The 21,499-nt window shown below is 38.0% G+C and overlaps 2 protein-coding genes across 8 annotated transcripts in view; both read right to left on the bottom strand.

Moving 5' to 3' along the window:
- Positions 1-21,499, bottom strand: part of LOC125270894 (interleukin-1 receptor type 1-like) — a 48,605-nt gene that overhangs the window by 8,026 nt on the left and 19,080 nt on the right. The window contains exons 1-3 of one of the 5 annotated variants that reach the window (XM_048194902.1): positions 9,828-10,343; positions 3,874-3,945; positions 1,836-2,088 (exon numbers count right to left, since the gene is read on the bottom strand). In XM_048194902.1, coding sequence (XP_048050859.1) covers positions 1,836-2,088; positions 3,874-3,943 — 323 coding nt within the window. In that variant the 5' untranslated portion in view covers positions 3,944-3,945; positions 9,828-10,343. Of the gene's footprint in view, positions 1-1,835; positions 2,089-3,873; positions 3,946-4,091; positions 4,521-4,555; positions 5,234-8,212; positions 8,601-9,827; positions 10,344-21,499 lie in introns of those variants that run through there. The other 4 variants (XM_048194901.1, XM_048194905.1, XM_048194903.1 and 1 more) reach the window with 4 other exon arrangements.
- LOC125270896 (interleukin-1 receptor type 2-like) overlaps positions 10,486-21,499 on the bottom strand; it is a 29,449-nt gene continuing 18,435 nt past the window's right edge. For 2 of the 3 annotated variants that reach the window (XM_048194910.1, XM_048194912.1), the window contains one exon: positions 10,486-11,454. In XM_048194910.1, the coding sequence (XP_048050867.1) occupies positions 11,447-11,454 (8 nt within the window). In that variant the 3' untranslated portion in view covers positions 10,486-11,446. Of the gene's footprint in view, positions 11,455-12,682; positions 12,953-21,499 lie in introns of all 3 variants that reach the window. The other variant, XR_007185492.1, reaches the window with a different exon arrangement.

Here is a 21,499-nt window from a genome sequence, read left to right as displayed (position 1 = left end):
AAGTGTTTCTTTTCTTTCTTTTTTTTGCTGAAACACTTTTGAGTCACTGTGTGTAAACGAAGACAGCGGTGTTTGTAGGTGATGCACTTTTATGTAATGTTTGACCACATTACACACGGGAACAGTCAAGCACATCTTCACCCTTTATTCTCCATTAAACTAACGAGTTGATCATGTTTCTGTCGCTCACGGCGTGTTTAAAGGTCAGGATCTTCAACATCTGTTCAACACTGAACTGAAGCTCTTCTCACCGTCCTGGAAACTCCTCACATCCCGATCTTTCCATCCATTTATTTCTGCAGTCAACAGAGCGCTGAAGCTCGACTGAACCTCACCAAAACATCGAGCTCACGCCGGAAAATCTCAATGTCTTGGCGTTAAAAACAGGCTTCTGGTTCTTCAAGGAAAGCGACAGCTGATATTTCTTCAGCGGCGCGGGAGGCCCTTCACCCCGACTTCAACAGATTCACCACATCCTCTGCTCAGGCTTTTCTAAAAACATTCCACTTCCAGTTGTTTGTGACAATAAACCTCATCCTGCAGCTCGTTTCAACACAGTTACAGTAACTCCAGAGTATACAGAGAGCAAAGTGAACAAAGCAGTGAGTCTCGTTCACTAACCGTGCGTCTGTGTACACAGATCATGATCCATCAACTCTTGCACTAAAATGTATTCTACATTTACAAAAAATAATATAATAATATAATGTCATTTAAATGAATAATTATTATATCAAGTTTCAGACCTTTCCAATGATGTGTGTTTTAAAATAGAGCAGTAAATGTTGTAATATGAAACACGACACCGTCCACTAGAGGGAGAAGCTGCTAAAAAGACTGACAGCACTGTTTCCATGGTAACACAATGTCCAGTTCAAAACAGTTTTCACAGGAGGAAGTTTCAGTGATTCTATGATACATTTGAATGAATCAGTTAAATGAATGACTCATCCAATGAGAAAGTGACTTTAGTTTCATATTTAAAGTACTTTAAAAAAAAAAAATCATATTTCAATATCTAAAATATTATTTTTAAATCATTAATGAAAGTGTTACTTGCAGTGTGCAGTTGTGTTTGTGTGACTTCTGCAGTGCAAACGTGGATTTTACTGATACTGATTTCATTTGATTGGCAACAGGTTATAGTTTCTTATTATTCTGATTGAATTCATTGATTTAATGTAAGAATTTGACATAAAAGACAATGAATACATCTGGTCAGGAGGAAAATTACCTTATAAAGTTAACAATTTCCCTGGAAATCAATTTAGAGGCAAATATCACGCTTAATAAAAAAAGTACATTTCTGTCACCGAACAGAATATGAAGAATATGAACAGCTCAGGAGACAGGACAGGCCTGGACCAGTCAAAACCTGCCAAATATTGTTGAATTATCATTAGCGTCAAAATGTGATCTTCTGTCACACCCTTAATTCCTGCTGTAAGCAGCTGTAGAAGAAATTTCAATGCGATTTTCATGTCAAGAGCTGAGTTACAAGTTACACAAGAGTTGCATACATATAATATATATATAAACAGAAAAATACAGCAGTTTAAAATTACACAAGATGTTTTACATTTACATATGATCAAATACTTTAGCTGGTAAAAGAGAGCTCACTAAATGAAAATGTCCAATAATATATATTTAATTAAAAAACAGCAGAAACGACACCCGGTGAACTCATCAAACCTCCTTCTGAAAGGGAATAAAGCTCTGCTGGGGATTTTAGGATGGATTTCGTGTAATTTATCCCTACTATGAAGAAAACGCTCAATGCCAGTGAACCGGTTTGGTGCATTATGGATAAACATAAAGAACTGGGCTCATACCGGACCACACATGTGTACGTTCCCTGCTGCTCCATGCTGATGTTGGGGAACCACAGCGATTGCTCTCTGACCACGACGCTCGGCTGACCCTCCGTGACCTCGGAGCCGTTCCTCCCCTCCAGCCATGTGACGTTGTACGGCGTTTCTGCGGTATCGAAGAGATACTGGATCTGCAACGGACACTCCAATAGCGGCGATTCCCCCGGAACTGCGAACATCCGTTCAAACGCCTGTCCGAAGTCCTTGCAGGAGTCTGTGGAGAGACACGACGATGACCGGAAGTGACCAAGACAGAACGTACAGAATAATGACCTGTGAAGAAACGAGGCTCTGAGGCCACAATTTTATCATTTTTTAAATCGACAAATTATGTTTCTGTTTTTACAAACCATTTGCTGCTAAAGGGTTAGTTCACCCAAAAATGTAATTTCTGTCATTTATTACTCGCCCTCATGTCGTTCCACACCCGTAAAGACCTTCGTTCATCTTCAGAACACAAATTAAGATATTTTTGATGAAATCTGAGAGACTCGTCCATAGACAGCAATATAATCAACACTTTCAAGGTCCAGAAAGGTACTAAAGACATCGTTAAAACAGTCATGTGACTGCAGTGGTTCAACCTTGATGTCACGAAGAGACGAGAATACTTTTTGTGCGCAAAAACAAAACAAAAATAACCACTTTATTCAACAATCTCTTCTCTTCTGTGTCATTCTCATATGAAAGGTGCCCTTTCCGGACTTTGAATGTGGTAATTTCGTTGCTTTCTATGGGATAAAAAACCTCTCGGATTTCATCAAAAATATCTTAATTTGTGTTCTGAAGATGAATGAAGGTCTTACGGGTGTGGAACGACATGAGGGCGAGTAATAAATGACAGAAATTTCATTTTTAAGTGAACTAACCCTTTAATAAAAGCCTATTACTGGTGTTATTTATTGCTATAACTTTTTGGCTAAGAAATATTTAGCATTTTTTATTTTATTTTATATTATTAGGATGTGTTTAAGATAAGTTTGTACAATATTTGCCTTCATATTTCATGCATATTTTCTGAAAAAATATTTAACAAGTAAGTTGTTTGTTTTACATGTTGATCACTTCAGATGTGGCGCTCTTGGAACAGGACTTTTGGTCACATTTTAGTTTAGGGTCCAATTCTCACTATTAATTAACTACTAATTATGACTTTTGCATCAATAAACCCCTAATTACTGCTCATTAATAGTTAGTAAGGTGGTTGTTAAGTTTAGGTATTGATTGCAGAATAAGGCATTAATATGTACTTTATAAGTACTAATAATCAGCCAATATTCTAGTAATATACATGATAATAAACAACTAGTTAATAATGAGAATCGAACCCTAAACTAAACTTTTTTTAACCAAATGGTTAATAAAGAGAATGTTACCTGGATCATATTGTAGTCACATTTTGAAGTCGACTAGTAAAACATTAAAAAAAAAATGAAATTGGTCAATCGTTCTGAAAAAAATTGAGATTTTTTTTTTTGCCCTATCGCCCAGCCCTGATATAATCAAAATTAAGATATTAACAAAAACTATAACAGCATATCAATGATACTAAAACTGACGTCAACTACGCAGGTGTAAAATAATGCTGAAAAAATTCAAACTGTTTCAAAACGCAGAAAAAATACTTTTCTACAACTTTTTTTTTTCTACAACTGTGTGTTACTAAATGAATTTCAGCAGAAACATTCAGTTCAGAAACATTCGTGGTAAATTTCATCATTCAGCAGCGAGGGAAATATTTTTTTCTAGAAATGAAACTCCAATCAGGTCTAGATATTTATGTCGCTTGTTCAGAAATATAATATACAGATTTGTGACCCACTTTGGGAGGATCAATATTCCTTATGTAGAGAACGTAAAGCCTCAGTACAGCACCATGAACCGTACGAATAATAACTCACAAAAAAGAGTTTATGAGCTACAGTAAATCAAACATCTTTCTATTTCATTTTCAAGCATCAGTGTATCAGTAAAGATAATGAGGGAAACTGATTCTCACCTGAAGGGTCCTCGTTAGATATTACGGCCCGAAGAAAAGCCAGCAGAAAAACGAGGGACAACAGACCCATTTCTGAGACAGAGAGAGTCGAGAATTAATAACCACTAGAATAAATGTGTGACATTCAGAAATGAGCTAAACTACTGAATGTGAACTGAGATAGCAAACACAATACATACTGGTTGAATTTAAGAAATCATAATTAAAATATTCATAACCTGTTATCACAAACACAGATTTAGAACATCACAGTAGATGATATTCATAAACAATATCAAGAGCAATAACTGATCACAGGAAATAATCTGAGCATGAATAGAAAATATGTGCTTAAATATCAGCCTTCAATCACAACTTTAAATTTCCTTGTTATTTGCAATTTCCTGTATATAATCTTAGAGAACCCTATAAATAATATTCAGGCCCTCTTGAGCTTTTATGGTGTTGTTAGTCATGTTTGATGATCTTTGAGCCTCATGTTTACTGGAACACTGGAATCAAAGGTCAACCCTGATCCGGCCCAGGAAAAAAACACCGACATGATATTTTCTCACTATATTTATCAAATGTACTGTATATTCTCGACACAAATACATGTCAAACAGAATTATGTATTGAATCTTGCACTGTCAGATCAAGAAAGCAGCAAATAAAGGTTCAAATGAACAGAGGGTCCGCGCACCTTCATGCTCAGGCCCTGACTACAAAACACACATTTATGAAAATAAGATTGCAAAATCTTGAATTTCTGCTCTCGCTTCCCTCTTCTCCGTCCAGATCCACGGGAACTGCTGACTAAAGCTGAAGCGATCCAGCGTTCGACTGGTTAAAACTGAGCTGTCATTCTTACACAAGAGTTTTTCTTCTTTAAAGAGCAGACGTTCAGAGGAACTTCATGTGCTTGCTCAGCCTAAAAACTGGGAATTTGAGGAATGAAAGTAAGAGAAAAAGGGAACGCTCCACAATTAAACAGGATCTAAGAGTACGTGCCCTAAATTAACCCTGATCTAAACTAACCAGCCAAACCTTCTTCATCCACATCTCTCCTGCACTCATAAATATTTACTTCACCATTAGTCAATTGTTTTTAATGAGCAATGACGTCAACCGAGTCCACTACACAGTGTTTACATCATCCACAATCAATCACAGCTGTTTTGTCCCTTTTTCTAATCAATAAACACTTTTTTAATATGTTCTAGAGGGTGATGACAAGAGGTCAATTTTACATTTTACTTAAGATGACCAGGGGTCTAAAACTTATGATGTTTGTATGATGTAGATTTCATCCTACAGAGTTAAATCAGCTCTGCTCAGAGTGCATATGGTCCCATCTCTACATAGAGTTAAAATAACACTGAAGCAGAGTTAAAGTTAATGAGATAATTAAGCAATTCATTAAGTGATGATTGTGCATTAGTGATGAACGCCTGCTGTTAACAAGCAGAATCACTGAAGAAAAGAGAAACACAAGAACTACAACTGACTTCAGCCACAGCCTTATTAATTGCTTAATTATCTCATTAACTTTAACTCTTCTTCAGTGTTACTTTAACACTATTTAGAGAGGGACCATATGCGCTCTGGGGATTTTGCTGTGTACATTGTAAAAAATATTTGTATGATTTATTTTCACAACATTTTTTTCTTTTGTCAGATCAACTAATTAATGTGGTTCAGATAACATAATATTTTGAGTTTCTGTTGATTAAACCAATCGCCTTCATTGTATTAACTCAAATTTTTAATTTTGAAATTTTGAAATTTTTAATTTCAATGAACTCTATTACTTTTTTAAGTTAAACCAACAGTTCTTTTTACAGTGTAAAAGTGTGAGTACGCACAAAAAAACAGATTCCCTCAGTCAGCGGAAGATGAGCGTACCTGCGTCTCCAGCCGTCTCCTCCGGAAATAACCGATTACAACATTTAGCTTAAACCCTATCCTCATCTGCATATCATTTCCATATGCATATCCACATGATAACATGTTTAACAGAACAAGACATTAGGAAAATATACGGACTATAAATGTCTGTGCCGTCAGAACACATTACTAAAAATCATTCGGTACCCTCGTCATGTTTTAGGATAAATATATCAAAATATCCGTAAAAGCAAAACTGTAGTAAATAATTCTCAGAGACATATGAGAGAAGAGAAGAGTTATTCTCATTCTTTTCCACTGGCTAAATAGTATTTTTAATTGTTTTAAACCACTAATATGTATGCAATTTAGGATGTTTATACAGAATATATTTATTGGAAACAGATCTTATTTATTTCAGTGTAAATACAATTATCTGACGAAACATTTTAAAAATAAAATGTGCAAATCGTACGGTTTCCTTCAAATACAATGGTATTCAAAATCAAATATTGCTAAATTCATATCATTTTCGTTTAACTTCTGGATAATGAGTTCATGTAATTTGAGTGCTTAACTCCAATATTTAAAAGATTCTGTTAATTTCATTACTTCACTCCAGTAAAAGAGTTTGTGGACGTTTTATTTATTATGAATCCAGATATGTGACCCTGGACCACAAAACCAGTCATAAGGGTCATACATCATACAAAGATTTATACATCATCTGAAAGCTGAACAAATAATCTTTCCATTGATGTTTGGTTGTAATGATAGGATAATATTTGCTTGAGATACAACTATTTGAAAATCTGGAATCTGAGGATGCAAAATAATCTAAATATTGAGAAAAACACCTTTAAAGTTGATCAAACGAAGTCCTTAGACACGCATATCCACTTTATATATATTTATATATTTATGGTAGGAATTTTACTAAATATCTTTATGGGACATGATCTTTACTCAATATCATAATGATTTTTGGCATAAAAAAAAAATTATAATTTTGACCCATACGGTGTATTGTTGGCTATTGCTACAAATATACCCATGTGACTTATGACTGGATTTGTGCTCCAAAATGTGTGTGGAAAAGTGTTTACATCAGACGCCTGCAGGTCAATAACACCCTGTGACTGTTGAAGGTGTGTTGCATAATTTGGCGTTGATTCACATAAATATTTGTTATCCGGTTTGACAATTTCTGCTGAGAACTGTAAAAAGTAAAAAGAGCAGCTCTAATGATGGATGAGCAGAATCAACCTGATTGTCAAGTACAGCAAACTGCAGTTTGGGCGGCGCTGGTTTAAAGAAACAACAGTGAAGCGTGTCATCTGTGAAACTCTTTCCAAGTTCAACAGCTTCCTGACAGGGTGAAGCTCAAGTCAACAGCATTTCCATCTCAGAGAAACCCGCCGGAGCTCGTCTGATTCAGTCACACACACGTGAGGACATGCTGTACTACGCAAACGCTTCATTGCACCATCTTCATGTTACACAAGGGGCTTTCTATAAAGCGGCCTTTTCCATCTTGTTTTGGTGTTTTCAAAGCAATTGCCGCAAGATTTGAAACTTTCTGTCACATAAACTGTGTTTAAGATTGCTTAATAAATACAAATAACACGCTTGTATTTGGGATTTTAAAATGTTATTATATCAAAGCCATTTAAAGCCAGAAGATAAATGAACAAAAAGTATGTGCATAAAATGAATTGATTGTGTTAGTGTGTTTGTTTTTCATTCTAATGGAGTCTGCTAATAGTTGAAATGAAGTTTAATGAGGATGTGGAAGAGGTGTATAAGAACTCTGATGACATCAAAACCACAGAGAACGAGTTCATCTTTCCATAACTCCTGTGCTGAGTCAGTTTAATAACTAGAGCCAATCTAATAAACACTGTCAAAGCCACGCATCTACAGTGACTGACCGCTCTACTGTCCATCTTAGAGATCTGAAACGAGTGTGTTTAATGTATTTTTTCATGCAACTCAAATCACAAGCATCAGAAGTGCAGAAAACATGAAACATGTTCCTAAAGCATCCCATGATGCACCTCATGAAGATGATGATGAAGAAGGAACAGAGCTTGAATATAGACAGCTTTTATTTGTTTAAACTGGAATTTTTCCATTCTTTTTTTTTTCCTCATACACATTTCCCATAACTGCATATATGACACATCTTTTTCGGCTTCACTGTAATTCTAATATGTTGGGAAAGGTCGTAATAAGAATGAATAAGCGAGTCCAGACTTCTGAATCCCAGTTGAGATTTTTCCAGATCTAAAAACAGACAGGAATCCGCTGAACAAACATGAACATCAGGTTAAATGGTGAGGATTTGTCCTGACCGCATGTTTACAGAGGAAATCTGGGAAAAGTTCTCAGCAGAACAGAAGTTCGGGCATGGATAACTGAATCAGATGGAGTCAGTCACAGACCGGGATTATAGAGTAAAGTCGAGTCTTACCTACAGTCCTTCCCAAGGCATCATGATTCCCTTCAGTGAGTCTCTCTGTCTGCTCCTGTCATGTTCATTTCTCTCACTTAAAGAGTGTCTTCAGCAGACCCGTGTACCTCAGAAGCGTCGAGCCACTTCTCCATATTCACAGGAAAGGCTCGTTTTGCAATATCCTTCGAGCGTTTGGGAAGCTTCCTCTCCAACGCCTCCGAATTGCGCAATGAATGAACGAGGCGGAGAATGGATTTGATTTGATTTGATGCTGCTTTCACTGAAACTGAACCATTCTGTCACTTTGACTAAAACTGCTTCTTCTTTTTAACAACCTAATGTTTTAAGGGTTGAGGTACTGGAGTTAACTTTAACCTCACATGCGATTCAATCCCGGTCAAATCACCTCCTAGAAATCACGTGTGCAGTTACTGCCTCCGTCCTGCAGGGGCAGCAGAAGCGCTGTCGGGTCAATGAAGTGAACCTGAGCTGGTGTTACAACCTTACAAACAGGTCAACAACAACTGAAGGCTTTGCCAAACCAATCAGACATTGTACAGAGTAAAATACAGCGAATATAAAATACAACGAACAATAGTGCTAACAAATTAACATTTCTGCTAAATGCATTAAAAATACTGGGTTAAAAACAACACAAGTTGGGTTGAAAAAGGACAAACACAGCAATTGGGTTAAATGTTTTATTTAACTCAACTATTGTTTAAAAATCACTAAATGTCTGGATTAAAATAAACCCAAAATATGTTGGAAATTAAAAATCAGACACATAATCACTAGAGGAAACAATAATAATCAAAAGGTGAACATTTATTAATAACTATTTAATAAATGTTAATTGTTTAATTATTTTTTTTAATTAAATGTATCAATAAATGTTAGTTTCCAACATATTTTGGATTCATTTTAATCCAGAAATACAGTAATTTTTAAACAATAGTTGAGTTAAATGAAATTACCCAGCAGGTTGATCAAAACAACCCAATCGCCGAGTTTGTCCATTTTCAACCCAAGTTGTGTTGTTTTACCCAGTATTTTTAGATTGTAGCAACATGTAAAATTTTCACTTATTCATTTGTTTTATTAAAATACTGTAAATATATAATATATAAAATACAATGGACAATAGTGAAAATAAACAAGCAATAAAAAGAAATGAAGTGAAAAATAAAATGTGCAGTAAATCAATAATTCAAAGTGTAAAAGAGAATACTTGAATAAGCAATATTAATAAAACAGAAACTAAACAGATTAAGTAAATATAAAGCAAAGTTTGGTATGTGAGAAAAAAAAGCCTTTTTCTGTAAATAAAAATCCAAATAAAAATAGGAATGTGTTTCAGGAGCAAAAAGAGAAACAGAATTTAGATTCTAGATCATGATGTCTGAGTTCAATGAAAATGTTGAAGTTCTGTTATTATTTGGGGTCAAACTTCACTTTACAGCCTGTAAAATAATAACAGTAGAAGAAGAAACACTAGTTTATCCAGCAGAGTCCTGAATATTATCCAGGATGATCCCTGTGGAATCGAGCTTCAGATACACTGAATGAGGATTTTAGCTGTTCTTGTTCAGCTGAAACGATCTCAATGTAAGAATTGATGTTCTTGACTGACCTTCATCCACTTCTGCTGTTCTTCAGGAGTCTCATGTTTCTTCTGTCGCTCAGAATGTAATCATCAGCAGGGATTCATCAGATCCTGATGCCTGGGAAAAGAGCCTCCCACTTCCTGTTCTTATATAATACAGAAATAAATCATTTTTTCCTTCATATTTTGCCCTCTATCTTTCATCTTCTGCAGGGACACATCATGGCCAAGGACTCTGTTCCTCTTCCCATGATTCCTCACTCTGTGTCTGAACGGCTGTGGGAAAATACTGCTCAAGTCAAACCAGATGACGAAAATATGATCTATTTGCTGATGTTCCCATTAAGTTATAAGAAGAATTGCTGAATGTTCCATTTTAAAGTGTTTTGTTTTATGCAAACATTAAGGAAATGTTACATTTGATCATTCTGCACGTAACATTTAATGTATAAATAATGTTTTTGCACAAATTATTAAAGACCAAATAACTTTGAATGAATGTTCTCTTAATGTTGCTGTGAGAACGTTTGTTCAGAACTTTGAGGGAACCTTGAGAGAACGTTCATGTTCGCTGGGAAGAAGAATAAACGGCAGTCCATCTGCGCTTTATAACACGCTTCTGTTCTGAGTTTCAGGACACTGATGCAACAAAATGTGACAAAATTAGTCATAAAATAAGAATAAATATTTGAGATTTGGTTGTATTTGTCAGATGTAAGTAAATCAGTGATCATGTGACTGTACAGTTCTTCTGCTGAAGCTCTTTAGATCATCTCGAATCATCTCCAGTTCTGCTGAAACACTCATTCTCACATCCATCTTCACTTTCATTCAGATCATCACACTGATTCATTTTGCATTAAACAAGACAGGAATGCCAAACAGAAATGTTTTTAGACCCCAAAATCTGCTACACATAAATTTGATGTGTCCACTAGAGGGCGAAAACCTTCATCTGTCCACTTTAGTGTCGTTCAGTAACTTTGTCTCACTGTCTGCTTGTCTTGATGAACACACATGCTCAGCATTATGATCGGATTAAAACTTGAGTTAAAAACTGGATCAGAAAACAGCAATAGTCCGGTTGAATTGAGAAATGAAGGAATAATATTGTACTTCTTTACTGTTTTTGTGCTTGTATTCAGAGTCACTGTCAGTAAGAATGTAAAACGATGGAAAGTTTATGTGTTATAGTTTATATAAAGTGTTTGTTTTCAAACAAGTAGTTTGATTCAGAGGTTCATCAGAGTCACAGAGTGATGAATCACAATGAAACAGAAAATCTGCTGAGAAATATAATAATAACTGCATCAAGAGTGTGATTGTGTTGAACTGCTTCACTGTGAGTTCAGGAGAATATTACAGAATGACCTGCTTCCACAAGTCAAAAGCTGTTCTGTACGGAGGAATGATCAGATGTTATTTTTGCTCAAACTGGAAACAGAAGCAAGAAGTGGCTTGAGAACGAGTCCATCAGGCTCATGTCTGTCCAGATCTGAACCTACCGTGGATATTTGGTCTCAGATTAAACTCGAATCAACTGGGAGAATCTTTCAGCTGCTCATGAACAGTCTGAAGCCGTTAACATTGAGGGGAAAAACTGACTCTTCTTCTGTAAAAAGCTGTCTGCAGTTTTCTCACACGGCTTACACATCTGAAGAAAACAAAGGAGAGGGTTGTTCAGTGCAGTTATCTTATCTACAGCGTCTGTGCAATTCTTCATCATTTCCTGACCAGCGATTTGTGATTGAAATCAGAGTTGCCAACTGCCTTCAGTTGAAATCAGCTAAAACTGGCCACTAAATGACACACTGACGAGTCTTATTAATGTAAATATAGATCAGTGAGCGAGAATCCAAGAAGTTGCTAGATTATTCTGTAGGCTTTTGTAATAAGTCTCAAAAGCAGCACTGATACAAAGGAGAAGTTTATTCAGCGCTGTGACTTTATCTACAGTGTTTGTGCAATTCTTGATCATTTCCTGACCAGCCATTTGTGATTAAAATGGTTAAGACCATTAAAACACCACTAAATATTTGGCCATTTTTGGCTTGGCCTATTTATTTATTTATTTACCCAGGAGAGAGAGAGAGAGAGAGAGATAGAGAGAGTATATATATATTCACTCTCTTCCAGCACGGTGTTGGTTTGTTTGCGACCACATCTCTGGTGTCTCTTAACCGCTTCTGTGAATCTATACTGCATGTTTATAGGCACTTCTTGGAAATCACCAGAACATAACATATCTTTGCAGAAGTTACGGGAGAGCGATTGCTCAAAAATCACACAAAATTATGCATTTCAGCTCCTTTTCAAATCACACAGAATGTTGAATAAGAACGACAGAAAATGTAAAGAAATTCAACAGTCACACAACAGAGAGATTTCACGAGTCGAACACAGGTTTGCAATGCAACAAATCATTAATTACTATAATTAATACAACAAATAATTAACATTGTTAATTTAAAGGGGTGGTTGATTATGATTTCACTTTTTTAACTTTAGTTAGTGTGTAATGTTGCTGTTTGATCATAAACAACATCTGCAAAGTTATGACGCTCAAAGTTCAATGCAAAGAGAGATATTTTCTTTTACAGAAATCACTTTTTAAACGGCTGGTAGGGACTACAACGAGCTTCTTCCCGGGTTAGTGACATCACAAACCCTAAAATTTACATAAACCCCGCCCCCGAGAACACACAACAAAGGGGGCGGGGCCATGTTGGACTTATATTACATCTTGTGAAAGGAGCATTATAGGTGCTCTTTAAATATACTAAAAATAATACTAAACATTTATTAAAACTGCACTTTTTTCAGTTCAGTTCTGAAAGCCACATAATCCTGATGTAGTGGAAATAATGCTGTTTTTCATTCACCTTCGCAGCAGCTGGACCCTGAGCTCATTTACGCAGGTGAGAGTTGAAGCCAATCCGCCTGTTCATTGTGTCTCCCAAATTCCCATCAGCCGCTCCTGAGCAGATCCGGGGCTTTGGAAAGTCATTCTTCAAGAACAGCGTCTCAATGGTCCAGTCGGCCTCATCTGAACCGCTTGTTTCTCGTTTCCTCAAACGTTCCTGGAAAAATCTGCTACCTTCAAGACTCACCTTTCCATTCTTCCCATTACATCTCAGTGAAATCTCCCAGTCCTTGAGGAGAGAAGCTTTAGAAGTGGACAGAATAAAGTCTCCGTATGTTTTGGTTGAATCAGTAACTACAGTGAGAACTATATTGTTGATTGTTTGCAGCTTCTTTTTGGTATAAGCTGCGTTTTGTAATCAACATACTGTATAACACATGAATATATAGATGTGCTGCAGCGAAACAGATGTGAGTGTTACAGATAGAGTTATTATCCTCAACTACAACTAAAATCATCAAACATTCTTAAAATATTTAAAAAACATTATATTTCAGCTAGTTGCCAAAGCAAAAAGTATTAAAACTAAAACTAAATAAACTAAAACTAACAAATAAAAACAATAATATCTATTCATTTTTTTTTTTGGTTAAAAAACAAAAGCTAATAAAAATGATAATGGAAAAATGCACAACAAAACTACTAACACGGAACATATAAAAATAAAAAAATTACAAAATATTAACAAAAACCATAAATGATAATAAAATAACTGGCAGACAGTTCTGATTTAGTGTGATCAGTCACATGACATTTAATGAACTGTTTCAAAAAATAATAAAATGTTTTTTTTCTACCACTAGAGGGCACAATTTCACAGATTTCTGAGTTCAGTACAAACAAAAAACTAGTGATGCTTTGCAAAGTCTGATTCATTTCCGTGAACCGGATCTTTTCGGACTGTTCGGCTCAATGAACCGTCTCTGCATTTCCTTTCAATCAACCCAGTGTCATGTTATATCAAGGAAACATTCAAATAAAGAAATCTGTGTATAGAAACATTCAAATAAAGTTATCTGTGTGAATTCATTTTGATGATTATTGTCCTTCATTCACTTTAGTTAATGTTTGTGTTCACAGTTTAATTTCTATTCACCTATACGCCTTGGATAAGTTTCCTAAATGTTGTGCACCTACAGTACAAAGTTCTTAATGTATGAAGTATACAGTATAAAACGAGTAATTCATCTGAACTGCTTGATTACTGTCCTTTGATTTAAAATATTGTGGCATTTTGCACTGTCCCAGGAGAAACAGACAAGGAGACGAGAATCCAGTTTGAAAGCACCCAACGGGCTGTGATTTATTTCCTGAACGTTTACAAACTAAAATGCGGGTATCAGGAGGTGTCTTAACTTCCCCAAAAATCATCAAACTCAGAAAGAGCTTGACTAACGTTTCTTCTGCTCGACTAACGTCCAACTCAGTTCTTCTTTTCTCCCCTGAACACCTCCGCCCAACAGCAGGTCAATATTTAAATTGTCATGAACTGTACATAAAAATGTGTGAGTGTAAAGGACGTGGGGCGGTAAGAGCTGTGCGTGTCAAAAATATGTCAAAACGCACATCCTAGTGAGTATTTATGCAGTGTTTCCCACAGGATTTTGTGAGACTGTGGTGGGTGGACATCCGTTCCTCTAGGGGGGTCTGGGGGCATGCCCCCCCGGAGGAAAATTTTGTACATTTTAAATTTAAATGGATAAATCTGGTGCATTCTGAGAGCAAAATTAAGTGACTAGATCAATGAAGAAATTTTTTTCTCTTGTAAACAATTTTGTGCTCTAAAAGTAATTTATTTATTGGTGATGGTAGAACACATTAGTCACGTACACAGCATGTAGTAGGCTAAATGATCGGTCATAAGTGGTCAAACATGTAGAGTACACATTTAAACCATTAAAAATATGTAGCAAAAGAGGTTACTTTTGTTGAATTAAGTTATTAGTGGGAGCCTGTATCTATACATCTGTATTTGTGGAACTAATGGTCACTCTTTGATTTGTTAAACAATCCAGAATGCAGTAAACACCACTTCATTATAGAGAAAAAATAACAATAGAAATATATAATCATAAGCTGACCAATAAATACATAGTAAACTAGGTGAGTAGCCTAATTCAGTAGCAAAAAGCATGCTAGCCTAATTCTTGAAAAAAAAAACTTTGCTCAGTAATTTTATAAATCCAAATGTTAATAAAAAATTTAAAATTACTGTTTGTATTCTTATGAAATGAAAAAAACAATTTATATTAGATTTATATGTAAAGAATTATATGTATTTATATTAATGTAAGATTAAAAGACAATATTTTAAATGTATTGTGCAGATTTTTAATGGGGCAACAAGCTATAGATACGACAGAACAAAATAGGCTATTAATAATCTTTCAGTGTGCAAAACCATTATAATATGAAACGCTTCAAAACAGCAGCAAAAAACCGCTAATGCGCATCCCGGGTGCAGAATGATGTGCTTGAAGCAATATAAAGTTACAACTCGCAGTTGTGCTGCGCATTGAAAAGTTCACGGCACAAAGAGAATCCCTGTGTATATCCGCTCCTACAGTTTATTAATCATATGTTTCTTCTCACTTTTAAATTCCAGTTATTGTGCATGTGACGCCAATTCATAGTCCTTGTGTTGTGCGATCTAACAGACACCCTGTATGTAGCCAGTATAATAACATCGTTCAGAAACGCCAATAAACTCCTGCAAGATATAGTCATTTTATGCAAATCCACAGCCCTTTGTCTATATAGCAAGTATTATAATGGGAATATATCATATTGGAGAGTTTTACCGTGCTGACTGTCGTTACCAAACGCGACGCGCTCTTTGAGTGCTGATTGACAGCTGTAGCTGAGGGAAGACGAGTTTCTGACCGTGAACTTAACGATGTACATATCCTTCTGTCCCTCACATGAAGCTATGGAATGGCTTCAGATGACTTTGAATATAGTGCACGAAAACTTAAAGGTGCCCTAGATTGTTTTTTTACAAGATGTAATATAAGTCTAAGGTGTCTCCTGAATGTGTCTGTGAAGTTTCAGCTCAAAATACCCCATAGATTTTTTTTAATTAATTTTTGTAACTGCCTATTTTGGGGCATCATTAACTATGCACTGATTTACACTGGGCGCGGCCCCTTTAATTCATGCGCTCCCTGCCACACGAGCTCTCGACTATATTATGGTGCATTTACAAAGTTCACACAGCTAATATAACCCTCAAATGGATCTTTACAAGATGTTCGTCATGCATGCTGTATGCATGCTTCGAATTATGTGAGTAAAGTATTTATTTAGATGGTTACGTTTGATTCTGTGTGAGTTTGAGGCTATGCTCTGTGGCTAACGGCTAATGCTACACTGTTGGAGAGATTTATAAAGAATGAAGTTGTGTTTATGAATTATACAGACTGCAAGTGTTTAAAAATGAAAATAGCGACGGCTCTTGTCTCTGTGAATACAGTAAGAAACGATAGTAACTTTAACCAGATTTAACAGTACATTAGCAACATGCTAACGAAACATTTAGAAAGACAATTTACAAATATCACTAAAAATATCATGCTATCATGGATCATGTCAGTTATTATTGCTCCATCTGCCATTTTTCGCTGTTGTTCTTGCTGGCTTACCTTGTCTGATGATTCAGCTGTGCACAGATCCAGACGTTAATACTGCCTTTCCTTGTCTAATGCCTTAAACATGGGCTGGCATTATGCAAATATTGGGGTCGTACATATTAATGATCCCGACTGTTACGTAACAGTCGGTGTTATGTTGAGATCCGCGTGTTTTCCAGAAGTCTTTTAAACAAATGAGATTTACATAAGAAAGAGGAAGCAATGGAGTTTGAAACTCAATGTTTGTCTTTTCCATGTACTGAACTCTTGTTATTCAACTATGCCGAGGTAAATTAAATTTTTGAATCTAGGGCACCTTTAATTGGTGCTAGTCTTGGTGCGCGTACTTATTTTGCTCTATGACTCCCACGTTTGCTATAAAAGAGCTCAATTTTCAGACAGTTATTTAAATATCACTGTCTTTACTAGTGAACAAAACAGTTGAGAAGGAAATCGGATGTGTTCTAGTGTATTGGGTCTGTGCAGCTCTTAAATTGACAGTAGCCTAATGCAGTGGTTCTCAAACCTGTCCTGGGGACCCCTTACCACTGCACATTTTTAATGTCTCCCTCATTAGACACCCAATTCAAGTCTTGCAGTCTCTACTAATGAGCTAATGAGTTGAATCAGGTGTGCTAGATAAGGGAGACATGCAAAACGTGCAGTGGTGGGGGGTCCCCAGGACAGGTTTGAGAACCACTGGCCTAATAAACCAGCTTCTCAGTGATTTTAGTCCCGTCAGAATGGGTAATCTCAGTAATCATTACGGAGAATATCAGTTAAGATTACGACAACTTTTACCTTCTGTAAAAAGGTTCGTAAAAGTTACCTCAGGTAAAACTAATCCCATCCGAATAGGGCTTTTGGACGGCAGTTTGCAGGGAGGGTGGGATTGTATGCTTTAAAGCTAGCAGGCTAAAGTTAGCATTTTCCAATTACACCTTGAGCGGGAGCAGTCTCGGCCGATAGCCGGCTCCTCAGCACACAGAGCGCAACAAAAAGCCAGTGTTGCCACCCGTGCTCCCCCGCAGAAAGCTTCAGGACCAGGGCGGTCGACACAGGCGAAGCCTTCCGGAGGTAGGACGGATCTGAGGACCATCATTATCTCCCGGAAGACTTCAAAGAAGAAGAAGTCCTGACGCCAGGCATCTGTGACTCATGAGGGCAGCCCCCTCCGGGGGGGTTCGGGTATTAAAAAATCTGATGCCAGTTCCCCTTCGGTGCCCTCAGGGGGCCGTTCTGCCAACCCTGCCACCCAGTGTGCGATAGATCTGAAAGACGCATACTTTCATGTACCCATCCACCCTTCTCACAGGAAGTTCCTCAGGTTTGCTTTTGGGGGGCGAAGCTTACCAATACAGGGTTCTTCCTTTTGGCCTATCTCTATCACCCCGCACATTCACGAAGTGCGTGGATGCAGCGCTGGCTCCACTGAGACTCCAGGGCATCCGCGTGCTGAACTATATTGACGATTGGTTGATATTAGCTCAAACAGAACAATTGGCAGTTCAACATCGAGATGAAACATGAAATAGCTTGGGCTGAGGCTCAATGCCAAAAAGAGTGTGCTGGTTCCGAGTCAGACTGCCAACTACCTAGGGGTAATCTGGGATTCTACCATGATGCAGGCACGTCTGTCTCCTGCTCGTGTGAGTTCCATTCTTGGAGCCATGAATGGGGTGAAGTTAGGCCAGTCACTCACTGTAAAACAGTTTCAGAGACTGTTGGGTCTGATGGCAGCTGCGTCCAACGTGATTACTCGATTCTCCATCCCCGGCCAGAAATGTGGAAGCTGTGGGCCTGGCCTCTGAGGGGGCAAGGCTCAAAGAATCTGGTCTCCCAACTGAGGTTGTGGAGACCATTCTTCAATCCAGAGCTCCCTCCACGAGGAAGTTATATATGTATAAATGGAAACTGTTTTCTACATGGTGTAGTCAACGTAATATGAACCCTGTCCAGTCACCTATCAGCCTTGTGCTCCAGTTCCTTCAGGAAAAATTCTCAGAAGGTTTAACCCCTTCAACACTGAAGGTTTATATTGCAGCCATTTCTGCTTATCATGTTCCTGTGGGTGGTTCCTCGTGGGTCGAGACCCCCTGGTCATACGCTTCCTCCATGGTGCACTGAGGCTGAGGCCTGCAGTGCGTACAAGAACTCTGACCAGGGACCTAGCCATAGTGTTACAAGGGCTAGCTGAGGCTCCCTTTGAACCACTAGAAGAAGTGTCAGATAAATTTCTAACACTAAAAACAGTGTCTCTACTGGCAATTTCATCCCTGAAAAGGATAGGAGATCTGCAAGCACTTTCGGTTGCTCCATCATTTGCGCCTGGTATGATCAAGGCTTTCCTGCATACTAGACCTGGCTATGTGCCAAAGGTCCCCACAAGGGTCCCGGGTCCCATTGTACTTCAGGCTTTTTGTCCTCCTCCATTTGAAAATGCGGATCAGGAAAAACGCAATCTGCTTTGCTGCCTTAGGGAAGTACGCTTACTCGGGGGTGTCGGAACGGCCTATTTCGCACTCCGTGGCCCGCCGTTCTTGGACACTCGGCATCGCCCCCTACCGGTTGCGCTCCGTACAGGAACATCCTATCTGTCCAGTTTCGTCTTATTATGCACACCGCGTACGGCCGTTCGTGGACACTCGACGTCGCCCCCTAGCGTTGGCACCCCGTACAGGAACGTCCTTTCTGTCCCCTTTCGGCCTATGCCAGAGGTAAGGGTGAAAATGTACACTTGGCCGCTCATTTAAGAAGGAAATGGGCGTCCATTTGTTGCAGCGCTCCCTCCGACTGACTAGAAGTACAGTGGCAACTTATATGAATAGGGTTTTTCCCACCAACGACCTAAATTCCCTTCACTGCCTTAGGGAAGTGCCCTTACTCTGGGGTGTCGCAACGGCCTATTTTGCACACCGTGGACCGCCATTTGTGGACACTCCGCACCGCCCCCTAGCGTTCGCAATCCGTACAGGAAAGTCCTATATGTCCCCTTTCGGCCTATTTTGCACTCCGTGTATGGCCGTTCGTGGACACTCGACGTCGCCCCCTAGTGTTGGCACCCTGTACAGGAACGTCCTTTCTGTCCCCTTTCGGCCTATGCCAGGGGTAAGGGGAAAAACGTACACTTGGCCGCTCATTTAAGAAGAAAACGGGCGTCCATTTGTTACAACGCTCCCTCCAACTTACTAGAAGTACAATGGCCACTTAAACGAATGTGGTTTTTTCCACCAATGACCTAATTCCCCTTACTTTATGTTAGCTTAAATAACATTAAAATCTTGCACTGAACAACACTGTACTGAACAAATACAAATACAAATTTAAATCGACGCTCGTGACTTAAAGTCGAGTGCTTTTACTGTGATTTAGGCAAGCGCGCTCATAATAGAAGTGACGCGGTTGATAGCGCGGCTCATGGTTGCATAGCAATGACAGACGCCACTGGAGCGAAAGCGCATTGGAAAGAAGAATGCGGCGCGGCCGCTTATGTGACGCGATATGTGAATGCCCCCAGAAATGGTGACTTTTTCTTTGCATATCAGACAGGTAGCAACTACAGAATAATAATAATAATAATTTAGCAGGCCAGATTATGTTTTATTTTTGAGATAAGTTGCGGGCCGGGTAGAGAGGGAGGGCGGGCCGTAAATGTGGCAGTTTGAGACCACTGATTTAAAGGGGACACGCACAGAATCAGATCATTTTTAATCCCACCCCAAAACAGGCAGTTAAAACATGCTATAATAAATGATCTGTGGGGTATTTTGAGCTGAAACTTCACAGACACATTCTAGGGACACCAGAGACCTATTACATCTTGTGAAATAGTGTTTTAGGGAACCTTTAAAGTGTACTTCATCTCTGACCGGACGACTTATGTCTGCTCAATATCCACCGGCACCCACACATGTCTACCCTACAGTCTGTGACAATATCAATGAGTGCTTTTTTTCAGCAACCCAAGCTTTATCATTTCTTGTTTGTTTTGTGTAGGCTATTTATATATATATATATTTATATATATATATATATATATATATATATATATATATATATATATATATATATATATATTTTTTTTTTTTTTTTTTTGAACACCAATAAAAAATGTTACCTTTCAATGGGTTCAGGAGTTTTTTGTATTTACTAATTCGGGGTACATGAGCGCTGAGTGTCCGGTGATCGCCTGGATCTCACAACTCCGACAACGTCAGATCATATTTTAAAATAGGTCCTAGCTTTATCAATAAACCACAGATTTGAGCTTTAAACAACTATTCTTGCCTGAAAAACTCTTAAAACTCCACTTCATTACATAATAACAGTAGTATTTTTAAATTACATGGGTTTTCTCCTCTGCTATTGACACTTGCTTGTAAGTGAAAGATGCATTCTGGGATATCTGGCTGTCTATGGTCACATGTCCACACAAGTCACCTCTCAATGCATCCTCGATGAAAGGGGCGGATCAAGAACACATCCGGGAATTTGAACTGTACTTGGCTAGATGTGAACTTTGAAAAGGATCAGTACTTGGACAGCGACTGGGAGTTTCACAAGTCCACAAGAACACAAGTACAGACAAGAACGCATATTGGGAAACGGCCAGTCACTCCAGTGTTTGCTGGATAAACAGGTGAGGCAGGGGATCATAGTGCGATACATAAACCTCTAAAATCACTACTTAAAATAGGAGTGTGAAGCGAATGCATGTAAACTTTATGAATGAAATGAGCGCAAACCAAATAACCGTGATGCTGTTGCGTCTCTCTGAAATCAGAGCTTGACAAGAGTAATATCGACTATAATAGACTACTACATTATACACATGTTCAATATGTTTATTTAATTGATGTAAACCTTGCACGAATTAATTAAATTTGCACTGGCAGTTTAGTTCGAAACGGTTCGCATGAAAAATCGTTAATATGAAAGCTGTCATGCGAACCCGGGCACGCACATACCGAACCTGAAGGAGATGGTCTGAGTTCGGCGCAGTTCGTGTGAATATGAAAACAACACGGACTCTGGTGCGCACTTGTTCAGGAAGTAAAGTAACCTGCGCATGTATTTTAGCCGATTATGATTACTTTAATAAAACACATAAGAGATGATAGTGTTGATGATTATCTTGGGTTCGAGCA

Source organism: Megalobrama amblycephala, linkage group LG6 (assembly GCF_018812025.1).
Source record: "Megalobrama amblycephala isolate DHTTF-2021 linkage group LG6, ASM1881202v1, whole genome shotgun sequence".
Lineage (NCBI taxonomy): Eukaryota > Metazoa > Chordata > Actinopteri > Cypriniformes > Xenocyprididae > Megalobrama > Megalobrama amblycephala.
The sequence above is the reverse complement of the archived record's forward strand: the minus strand, read 5'-3'. Positions and strand labels throughout refer to the sequence as shown.